A 12,482-nucleotide genomic window follows, 5' to 3' on the forward strand; every position below is an offset into this window, starting at 1 on the left:
GAAAGAAAAAAAGTCAACCTCTGGATGACATAGACAAGTCCTGGATAGGAAACCAATAGAGATGCCGTCATAGGTTCTGAACTAAGCAATTTATACAAAAAATCCTATTAGGAACCTGAAAGAAAGGTCTTTAGAAAAAAGGGGGCTAAACATCAAACTTTTACTTGTCTACATGGTTTCTGATCTTGCATCAAAATGGAATATTGGTCTATACTTTTGAGATCTTCTGTACTAGAAGAGACTTGCTGACCAATAAGACAATAGATACTTATTAGTAAAAAGAAGAATATACACTAAACATTTAGCCCTGGACTGAATGGGCATCTTACCTCTCTCTGCAGTACTAGCTCCTTTGTGTACATCATGGCTTCCTCACTGAAAGGCTCGCCTTCTTGAACTCCGCCAGGAGCATTTCTAGCACCTCTTGGACATTCAATGCCTAAGGGATTTAATGAAATACAACAGTTAAAGTCACATCAGAATATTCACAATTCCAGCAGATAAATGTGTCTGCAGCAAAAAAAGGGAGGTCATGAACAAGGAGCACTAGAGCACTATAAATTTATAATAAAGCATTGAAAAAAATAATTTAGAAATAGAATGAGATTTTAGGGTTCGTTTTGACATACATTAATATTGGTCTGCAATAGGCCTTAGACCTAAAATTGAACAGATTACCAAATAACAGACTCATATCTGTTTTGAACATAGATGAATATAGAATGTGTTTCATCAGAAATAGTGCCCATATTTAACAACTCGAGTCGAGAATATTTTACATATTTACATACTTATTTGGGGAAGTTTCTGACCATAAATGAACAGTGATGTTAGGGGCTTCCCCAGGGCCAGAGTCCCAGACTTCCGACGCTCTGGCCATGGACTTCGGTATTGTAGCTCGACACTACTGTCCATATATGGACAGTGACATCGTCAGAGGGCTCTCCAGGCCGAAATCCCCAGCCAGAGCATTGCCGATGTTCTGGCTAGGGACTCCGGCATCGGAAAGCGCTTGACATCAGTGTCCACATATGGACAGTGACGTAGGCGCTTCAGGTAGTGCTCTGCCCAGGGGTTCTGGTAACGTATTTTACTGTATATGGCTATACTGTGGGATACATTGCAGCCTTCCATTGGAGGTATACGTCAGGAGTCTTACCGACATATACCTCTTAGGCCCCATGCACACGAACGTAAAAATGCCCGTAATCACGGCCCGTAATTACGGGCCCATAGACTTCTATTGGCCACGGGTACCTCCCCGTATGCTTACGGGAAGGTGCCCGTGCCGTTGAAAAATACAGAACATGTCCTATTTCAGGCCGTAATAGCGGCACGGGCAGGCCCATAGATGTCTATGGGGCTCCAGTAATTACGGGTGAATACGTGTGTGCACCCGTAATTACACTGACGTCGCCTAGCAACACTCCCGTATAGTCACTGTCCAGGGTGCTGAAAGAGTTAAACGATCGGCAGTAACTCTTTCAGCACCAGGGACAGTGACTGCCGATCACAATATAGATAAAGCTGTAAAGAAAAAAAAAAAAAAAAAGACGTTCATACTTAGCCAGAACTCCCTGCTTCTTGCTCCAGTCCGGCCTCCTGGGATGACGTTACAGCCCATGTGACCGCTGCAACCAATCACAGGCCAATCACTGGCTGCAGCGGTCACATGGACTGCGCGTCATCCAGGGAGGTCGGCCTGGATGTCAAGAGAGGGACGCGTCACCAAGACAACGGCTGGGTAAGTATGAATTTCTTTTACTTTTATTACGGAAAGGGCTGTCCCTTCTCTCTATCCTGCACTGATAGAGAGAAGGGGCTGCCGATTACTGCAGTGTAATTTTGCAACTAAAACGTGCCCGTAAATACAGGTGGAATACGGGTGACAACGGACCCGTATTTACGGGCACGGGTCCGTAAATACTGGTGCAATACGGGTCGGATACGTGTGACCAAGGACCCGTATTTACGCCAGTATTTACGGGTGGACAAAAATACGGTCGTGTGCATGGGGCCTTACAGAAGGCAAAAACACGATGTGAACTTGGAATTGCATGAAAACATGTAAAAATATCTTATAATGGTTTGGTAGGACTTCATTCATAACACCAAGAGGCACAGCTGAGGGGTAAGAAGTCGTGGAAATTCATGAGTATGAAGAAACTCCACTACTTCCAACCAAAAGGGGCCAATTCTGGGACATACCCACACACAGTGTATATAAGTAACAAGTACTGGCAGCGCAAACATGAAAACATGTTTAATTATTAATGCACAATGAGACAAAGGAGGAATCTTAAAATATTGACAATTTGACAGATGCAGAAATCTTGTTTACCTGTTAGGCCTCATTCCCACGACAGGGTTTCCCGGCCGGGTGCCGGCCGTTCATAAATCGGCCGGCACCCGGCTGCATTAGGAATAATAGACCCCTAATGGGGCTATTCACACGACCGATTTTTTGGACGGCCTGGAAAACCGGCCGTCAAAAAATAGGACATGCTCTATCTTCGGCCGGGTACCCGGCCGCCCGGCTCCCATAGAAGTCTATGGGGCCGGGTAATGTACGGCCATCACCGGGATGTGTCCCGAGTGATGGCCGGGTTTTCCGGCGCTTGCGCTCTATCTCCTCCTCCTCCTCACAGCGCAGAGTGCATGTGAGGAGGAGGAGTTGATGCCATTCTGACGAATGGCTGTGCGCTGTACACTGTGTGGCAGGGCCGGGGTGTACAGCAGGTGGAAGGGAGCGCTGCGCTGGCTCCCTTCCCCTGCTTGTTTTAAAAGCGCCCTGGCCCGGCGACACCTTCGATGGCGCCGCTAGCAGCTGCTGCGGCTGCTACTACTGTAGCGACGCCACTATAGCAGAGCAGGGAGGTATCTCCCCGCTCTGCTATGTGCTAGCCGCACTTTAGCTCCTTGAAGGAGCGGAATCCCCGTGTTTTCGGGGATTCCGCTCCTGGACAGAGCGCTTGATGTCTCTGTCCATATCTGGGCAGTGACATCAGGGGAAACTCCTGAAGCTGAATCCCCTCATTCACACGACAGGGTCCGAGTGTCGGCCGATAAAAACGGCCGTCTTTCCCGGCCAGTTTGCATCCATTCCGATTCCGTTCCGTGTTGCCGTTTTTAACGGCCGATTTTAACCCGTTTTGCATCCGTTTTTTTCCCTGTCAATTTTAAAATTGGATGAATTTCATTTAAATTTGTTGCCACACACAGCCCTCTGTAGATAATGCCACAGCCCCCCTGGTATGTAATGCCACCCAGCCCCCAGCAGGTAATGCTACCCAGCCACCCGCAGGTAATGCCACCCAGCCCTCTGCAGGTAATGCCACCCAGCCCTCTGCAGGTAATGCCACCCAGCCCGTGGCAGGTAATGCCACCCAGCTCCCTGTATGTAATGCCACAAAGTCCCCTGTAGGTAATGCCACACCGCCACCTGTAGGTTGCACCCATCCCCCCCTTCCAGGAGAAGTCACTGACTTCAATGTCCATATATGGACAGTCTAGCCACTGACTTCTCCTGGAGAGGAATTCCCGGCCACGGGGATTCCGCTTCAGAAGTGAGTGACGTCGCTGTGTCCATATATGGACAGTGTAGTCACTCACTTCTCCTGTAGCGGAATCCCCAATCCCTGGCCGGGGATTGGGGATTCAGACTCCTACAGGGAGCAAAAAAAGACCCTCCTCCTCCTCACATGCACTCTGCACTGTGAGGAGGAGGAGGAGGAGAGAGAGCGCGAGCGACGGAATACATGGCCATCACTCGGGACACATTCCGGTGATGGCCGAGTATTACCTGGCCCCATAGACTTCTATGGGAGCCGGGCAAACAGCCGAAAATAGGGAATGTCCCATTTTTTGACGGCCAGGTTTCCCGGGCCGTCAAAAAATCGGTCGTGTGAATAGCCCCGTTAAGGGTCTATTGTTCCCAATGCAGACGTGTGACGGCCGATTTACGAATGGCCGTCACCCGGCAGGGAAACCCTGTCGTGTGAATAAGGGCTTAGGCCTTATTCACACGACAGAGTCCGAGTGTCGGCCGATAAAAAAACGGCCGTTTTGCATCCGTTCCGATTCAGTTCTGGGCCGTGTTTAACCCATTTTGCATCAGTTTTTTTCCCTGTCCATTTTAAAATCGGATGAATTTCATTTGTAAATTTTTTGCCACACACTGCCCTCTGTAGGTAGTGGCACACAGCCCCCTGTAGGTAGTGCCACACAGCCCCCTGTAGGTAGTGCCACACAGCCCCCTGTAGGTAGTGCCACACAGCCCCCTGTAGGTAATGCCACAGAGCCCCCCGTAGGTGATGCCACACAGCCCCCTGTAGGTAGTTCTACACAGCACCCCCCCATAGATGGCACCACCCCCCCTACCTGTCTGTAGATAGCGCCACCGTTCCAGAAGTCCCTGACTTCAATGTCCATATATGGACAGTGAAGTCAGGGACTTCTGGAGTGAAAACACCGGCCACAGGTTCGGGGATTCCGCTTCCGAAGTGCTTGATGTCACTGTGTCCATATATGGACAATGTGACGTCAGGGACTTCTCCTGGAGGGGAAACACCGGCCACAGGGTCGGGGATTCCGCGTCCGAAGTGCTTGACGTCACTGTGTCCATATATGGACAATGTGAAGTCAGGGACTTCTCCTGGAGGGGAAACACCGGCCACAGGGTCGGGGATTCCGCTTCAGAAGTGCCTGACGTCACGGTGTCCATACGGACACAGTGACGTCAGGCACTTCTGAAGGGTGATCCCCGACCCTGTGGCCGGTGTTTCCACTCCAGGAGAAGTCCCGGACGTCACTGTGTCCATATATGGACACAGTGACATCAGGCACTTCTGAAGCGGAATCCCCAATCCCCGGCCACAGCGTTGCCGAAGCTGTGGCTAGGGATTGGGCATTCCGCTCCTACAGGGAGCAAAAAAATACCCTCGTCGTCGTCCTCACATGCACTTCGCACTGTGAGGAGAAGGAGAAAGAGTGAGCGACGGAAGACACGGCCGTCACTCGGGACACATTCCAGTGATGGCCGTGTATTACCCGGCCCATAGACTTTTATGGGAGCCGGGCGGCCGGGAGAACGGCCGAAAATAGGGCATGTTCCATTTTTTGACAGCCAGGTTTCCCGGGCCGTCAAAAAATCGTTCGTGTGAATAGCCCCATTAGGGGTCTATTGTCCCTACTGCGACCGTTTTATGAACGGTCGTCACACGGCTGGGAAACCCTGTCGTGTGAATAAGGTCTTAATTGCACCCAAAAGTGGGATCTTGTACACGGAAAACATTTTTTTTTTATTGGTCTTATTACATATTTCAGCAATTTACCATATGCTGGAAAATGTACCCATTTACGGTTCAAATTTTTTTTCTAATTAAAAAGATGTACCAAAGACAACGTAACAAAAAGCAATGACATGAGCATCTTCCCAGAGCACGAGGAGAAAAAGAAAAAAAGATACCCATTTAATAAGAACATCAAGATAATCTACAGCTATGAGGAGACAGATGGATACTCATCCATCTTTGCAAAACACCAGAAAGTATATAAATTATCTGGAGGTACCACAAATGTCAACACACTGCCTGAAACTACTTTAAAAAAAGTGATATGTATACTCTGACAAAAAAAAAAGAACACATAAATGCAGGCAATATCTGATCAACCACCGAAGTACAAGTGAAGCTACCGACCTGTTCTCGAGCAAGTGACCTGCCTCAGGTCACCTTGTTAAATAACAGTCTTACATAATGAAGGCAGTACAAAAAAGAATTAATATTTTGTGTGAGGATCTTAAAGTACCTGCATTACGTACGTTCACATTTGTACCAAGGACATATATTACGGTAGATGGCCTAATGAAGCAGGAGTACAAGAAAAAAAAAAAATACATATAAACTAGCAGTACAACAGTCCACAGTCAGTCATTCTCCACACATTTACTTTACATTTTTTCCTGACCGTTAGATCAAGGTGACTATTCTTAAACATTAAAATTACATAAGCACATGGGTATTTTTTTCTATATTTTCATCTGCAGTAACTATTGCCACTGCATAGACGTTGGCAATCGATTAATTCTATCCTATAAGATGTTGGCACATTATTAATTTATATTTTATATATTTTTACAAGAGTACATGAAATGAATGTCACTGATTTATGTTTTAGCCTTTGGAGAATATGACAGATAATTTAAAGGTCAGAGAGGGGGTGAGAACAAGGCAGCTGTTCCAAGTACAGTACTAGTATAAATTCTATAGCTACAACATGAATGCAATACATTACTGTAAAAAAAAACAGCATTGTTATTACAGTGCTAGGTTTGTCTGATTAAACATTCCTGCCAAGCCACCAAGAGGGTGGACAACTCTGTATGGCTAGTCATGATGAGAAAAAGGTCTAATAGAGCTGTATTATTACAATATTACTAATAAATGCAATGTTCCAAAAAATGACTGAATTACTAAACTAAATCTTCACTTTCCAGATCCTGCTTTGCTGGCATCAATTTAACCTTTGAATGGTCAGTAAGATTTTAACGCATTTGAACGTAGTTCAAAAGCCTCATCGGTTTTACAGTGCATTATACCACACTTCATCTCCAGACATCTGATGCACTAAATGCTGAAAGCGGTTATCCCACAACTCGTTTTGATGCTGTTAATAGCATGTTTTAAAGAGGCTCTGTCACCAGTTTAATACTTCTCTATCTCCTACCTAATCTAATAATCGCTTTGATGCTGATAACTACTGTGTTTTGTTTTAGAAACGTTTATTAGTGACAAAGTTCTGATCATTTTTAGATTTATGCAAAAATTTTTCTAAATGCCCAACCGGGCGTTTGTTTGTTTTTTTCATTTAACCAAGTGGGCATTGTAAAGAAAAGTGTATGACGCTGCCAGTCAGCGTCATACACTTCTCTTCATTCATGCCCAGCTTTATTCACAGTACAGCGTGATCTCGCGAGATCACGCTGTGACATGACTTCCTCCCGCGAGTCCTTCATCGGAGTGACGGGTGAATGACCAGACATCTCCTCCAGCCGTGCCAGGACGATTATCCTCCTCACCATCAGTCCCGGCACAGCTGGAGGTGACGTCTCGTCACGCTCCCGTCACTCTGGTGAAGTAACTGCGGGATAAAGTCACGTCACAGCGTGATCAAACTTTGCATTCCCACATAATATAGCAATGTTGTAGCATCTTTTTTCAACGTGCTATTCCTTCGATATTCCTCTTGGAAATGTATGAATAATTTGACATCTAGGTGTTGGGCCATTCCACTTATGAATGGGGAATGCCACTACACAGTCTGACAGTGACCAGTTAAAGGTCTATTCAAACTGCAGACTATGATATTTCATACAATAAAATAAAAAAAAAGGACAAACTTCAGTTTGTAAATGCAATATGTAGTTGGATAGCTGAATTCTGGCAGAAATCCATTCCACACACTGCTCCGGCCAGCTCTGCCATTAAAACATGATGATACAATCAACACTATTTAGGCAGGGTTCTCACATTGCTAACGGGCACACGGTAAACTACCTTTAAGCTGCATTACCAACAAAAAAGTGTTTATAGCTGCAGTCAATTTGCAAACCATGCCAAACTACATGTCGGCACAGTTTCAACCGCATCGTGGGTGCACTTCAGCCACTGTGCGTCCGCAACGAGAGAACCCAGCCTGACACTGAACTGGTAACTTCTGAATGTTATCATAAGCCCTACAAGAGACGGGGACCGATGTAAGGGAGACATTCTGCGTACAGCTCTGCAGCATATGCTGGCACTATAGCGACTAATATGTAGAGATCTGGAATTTCCGTAAAGTATCAGCAGATCATAATTTCAATAGGTGAGCATATAATTCTGCGGTGGGCTACACACACCGTGTCAATCGCAGACGGTAGATTATAAACCATGGACAGGCTGAAGGGAATTGGATTCCTATCAGGTTGTTGGATAAATTCCATGGTCCACTCTCCACACATGTATTTTGTTGCATACCGTCTCCTTTAGTGAAATCTTTGTCTATTTCATTGTCTTGGACACAATCTTGGGTCTTCGGTCACTCCCCTCACCCTACACTCTAGTTCCACTATCATTTCTGGCCTGATCTCTCTATCAACTAAAAATGTATTTTGTTGTGAACAAGCAAAAATAAAACCACTTAAACCAAATGCATTATATTCTACAAATTTTCGTTCGGTATATTTACGATTACACGCTATAAGATCACAAAAATCATAGTTATAAGGTCCTGGATATCACATAAAACTAACATCAGCACACAGAAAGAAATACAGAAAAATGGTGGGTGCCCAGCAAGTAATCCTGATCCAAGGACTGTATCAATATTTGAAGAAATCTTGCAGCACTCCAATAGAAGATATAAAAGTGGTTTATTCAGTCGACATAACAGTGAAACGTTTCAGTCCCACCCTGGGACCCTTCTCAAGCATGCTATATTTTTTAAAACTTTTTTTATTACTATTTTTTAGCTTTAACCTGCAATCCTTAGATCGTTTATGCCATAGATTGCAATATAACAAAATTGCAGTCTATGACAAAATTAGTGCATTGCTATTAAGACCTACCACAGGCAGGAAACAATAACAATCTACCTATAGCAGGGCTAGGAGCTTTCACAAGGCTCCCAGCTGCTGTAGGAGTACTCTGGCTCCTGCAATCTCGCAACGCGGGAGCTGGTGACCGGCCTTGAAGTGAAAGGGGCAGTAAAAACCCCTTAACTGCCAGTGGTCACATCTGACACGGCATCTGAGGGGTTAAATGCTTGTGATCAAAAAATTTCCGATCACGTTTGTGTTAGGTTTATGCAACACAGCGGAGACCCGGCCGCTATGGCGCCTGCTTGCCTTCTGAGCAGGCGCCATTTTGAAAAACCCCTTCCCAACTTAAATCTACAGATTATCAATGGGAAAGAGTTAAAGGGGTTTTCCCATTAGGGACATTTATGACATATCCACAGAATATGTCATTAAATGTCAGATAGATGCGGGTCCTACCTCTGGGACCCGCACCTATACCCCTAAACCCCGTTCTATTACTGCTCTGTATTGTGGCTGAAGCGTGTGATTTCCGACCATGAAAAAGAAAAAAGCGCAGCTTGCTGAGCTGCGTTGTTTGTGTAACTTCCATAGTATTGAATGGCAGTTACGGAAACTGAGTAGCATGCAAGCTACGCTGTTTCCGTAACTACCATTCAGTTCTATGGGACTTAAGGAAGCAGCGTAGCTCAGCAAGATACGCTGTTTTCTTATTCATGGGCGGAAATCACACGCTTCAGACAGCACAGAGAGGTAGAACAGGGCTTAGGGGGCCCCGTTCCAGAGATAGGTACCTCTGGGACCCGCATCTATCTGACATTTATGATATATCCTGATGGGAAAATCCATTTAAGAGTCCAGTGGGCAGTCCTAATCCGTGATTGGCAGCTTATTTTGTATTGACACTCATACAGGGAAGGCTGTCAATCAATGGTTGAAACCTCTTCCTATAAAACTATACATAGTCTGCTTTAGCTCCTCCTGCTCGGTTACATGCTGCCTGCAGATCAAACAACATTTTCAATATGACAGATTCCCTTTAAGAATCGCAAAAGACACAATTAATACAATGAATAGGGGCAGATGCAAAAATCACAAGGAAGAGGTTAACTGCAAACCTATTTAGGTGCACTAATACATTAGAAAATGTAATGAAATTGAATTTAACATAAAATTTAAAGGAATCCCCTCTCCCTGCTTCCAACTATTTCACTCTCCGGACTTCATATAAACCCAGAATGCCACTGGGTTATCCAAGAGTCAATATATTTTTTACAAAAACTAAGCACGCAGTGGCAAATTCGTCCAAAAATCTTGGAAGGAATCCCCTGTGGTATCGGAGTCGAATGTGCTGCAGAGTTTTCCGCTGCAAATCCAAATTATTTGAATATACCCAAAGGGGTTCTCCCATGTTGCACATTTAACCCACAATTCTTTGTTAAGTTAATGCCACTAGGTGTCTCCCTTCCTGTAATCTGCTGTTCAACCCCAGTTGTCAAGCAAAGTTTGTCTCTGGTTACAGAGCAGAAGATACTGACTGCAGGAAGTGGGGGGTGTTTTTTCACTGAATGACCTTAAAAAGACTATGGAGAGGGGAGGAAAAGCAGGAGGATGGAGCAGACAGGTAAAGATGCAGACACGCTGCCCATAGATATCTATGGAGTGAGGAGGGGGGAGCAGGCGGAGGGAGCAGAGAGACACAGGCATGCTGCCCATAGAAGTATACGGAGAGAGAGGGGAAGAGAGAAGACACAGACACTGCTGCCCATAGAAGTCTATGGAGAGGGCAGGGGAAGCAGAGTGAGTGAGACACGAGCAGAGTGAGTGAGATACACACAGATGTGATGCAGCTGCTGGTAAGAGTTAAACACTATCCCAGTGCTGGATTTTCAGCTGCATTACTACTGCTAATTTCTACTGTATGATGTAGTCCACCATATATATGTGATAGAGATTGGAGAGCAGGATTCTCCTCTTCTCTGTGTGTAGTGTATAGAAGACATGATAGCAGTTAGGCTCCATCCACTAGCTCAGAGACAACTTAGAAATAGAGAGAGAGCCGGCAGAGGGGAAACCAGCTAAAAGAAAATGCCATATAAAGTACAAGCCATTTAATGGCCAGTAATACCGTTATTCCTCAAGTACACACATATGACCTCTTATTCTGAAAAGTCACCTGACTAGTTAGGTACGTTTTAAAGACACAGACAATTTTAGTTTTTTCCTCCCCACAATCCAAGAGCAATAACTTTATTTTTTTCATCGCCATAACCGTATGTGGGCTTAATTTACCTTTTTAAGGCTGTTGACTACTATATCCTAAATAAAATATTACTTATTTTTAAAAAAAGTATATATATACACGTTATGGGGTGGAATTGAAAAAAAACATCAGCAATCCTACCATAGTTTTTATTCGTTGTTTTTACGGCGTTTACTGTGTGGTGAAAATGACATGTTAACCTTAATTTTTAGGGTCAGTACGAACATGGCAATACCAAATGTTAAAAAAAAAAAAAAAAGGTTATCAGTCTCATAGAGTTCAGGTTAGAGCTGCTGGCCGTTTGGCTGTCCCGCCTGGAGGTCTGGGGGGGGGGGGGGGGTAATGTAGCCAGAAGGTTTCTGACCTTCGGCTGATGGCTCCTGATGGAGTCTATGGAGAGAGGAGGAGTAGGAGGTTAGAACTGCTGTAGAGTGACAGAGGCTGAGAGACAGGCAGAGATAATACTGCTTCCAATGAGTGTTCTACTAACTCACCCAGAGCTGGATTCACAGTAACACTGCTTAATATGGCTGTATTTGACCTACCAGCTGCTGCTTTGAAAAGTGTGTGTAAGAGAGAGAGGGAGAGAGAGAGAGGGAGAGAGAGAGAGAGGGGGAGGGAGAGAGAGAGGGGGGAGAAGGGGAGAGAGAGAGGGGGAGAGAGAGAGGGGGGGACAGGGGGAGAGAGGGGGATAGAGAGAGGGGGGGAGAGAGAGAGAGAGAGAAAGAGAGAGAGATAGGTAAACAGGATTCTCCTCTGAGGCATCATAGTAGCTAGTCTCCACCCCCCACCATGGAGCAGAGGTTGGGGAAAACTGACAATTACTTGCAGAGGGGAAAACTGCTAAAAAATACAGGATAAGGCCTCATGCACACGACCGTATTTTTTCCCACCCGTAAATACTAGCGTAAATACGGGTCCGGTGTCATACGTATTTCACCCGTTTTGCACCAGTATTTACGAACCCGTGCCCGTAAATATGGGTCCGGTGTCACCCGTATTTACGGGCACGTTTTGGGCGGCAAAATAGCACTGCACTAATCGGCAGCCCCTTCTCTCTATCAGTGCAGGATAGAGAGAAGGGACAGCCTTTTCTGTAATAAAGTTAAAGAAATTCATACTTACCCGGCCGTTGTCTTGGTGACGCGTCCCTCTCTTCACATCCAGCCCGACATCCCTGGATGACGCGGCAGTCCATGTGACCGCTGCAGCCTGTGATTGACCTGTGATTGGCTGCAGCGGTCACATGGCCTGAAACGTCATCCAGGACGTCGGACCGGATGTCGAGAGGGACGCGTCACCAAGGCAACGGGCGGGAGACCGGACTGGAGGAAGCAGGAAGTTGTCGGTAAGTATGAACGTCTTTTATTTTTATTTTTTACAGGTTTATACTGATCGGTAGTCACTGTCCAGGGTGCTGAAAGAGTTACTGCCGATCAGTTAACTCTTTCAGCTCCCTGGACAGTGACTATTTACTGACGTCGCTTAGCAACGCTGCCGTAATGACGGGTGCACACATGTAGCCACCCGTCATTACGAGAGCTCCATAGACTTCTATGGACTGTCCGTGCCGTTATTACGGCCTGAAATAGGACATGTTCTATCTTTTTCAACGGCACGGGCACCTTCCCGTGAGAAAAC

The 12,482-nt window shown here is 45.7% G+C and overlaps 1 protein-coding gene across 2 annotated transcripts in view; it reads right to left on the reverse strand.

The window, feature by feature from the left end:
* SND1 (staphylococcal nuclease and tudor domain containing 1) overlaps positions 1-12,482 on the reverse strand; it is a 684,058-nt gene that overhangs the window by 195,200 nt on the left and 476,376 nt on the right. For both annotated transcript variants that reach the window (XM_075857566.1, XM_075857565.1), the window contains exon 16: positions 330-439. In XM_075857566.1, coding sequence (XP_075713681.1) covers positions 330-439 — 110 coding nt within the window. The remainder of the gene's footprint in view (positions 1-329; positions 440-12,482) is intronic.

The sequence above is a fragment of the Rhinoderma darwinii genome, chromosome 3, assembly GCF_050947455.1.
Source record: "Rhinoderma darwinii isolate aRhiDar2 chromosome 3, aRhiDar2.hap1, whole genome shotgun sequence".
In the NCBI taxonomy this organism is placed as follows: Eukaryota; Metazoa; Chordata; class Amphibia; order Anura; family Rhinodermatidae; genus Rhinoderma; species Rhinoderma darwinii.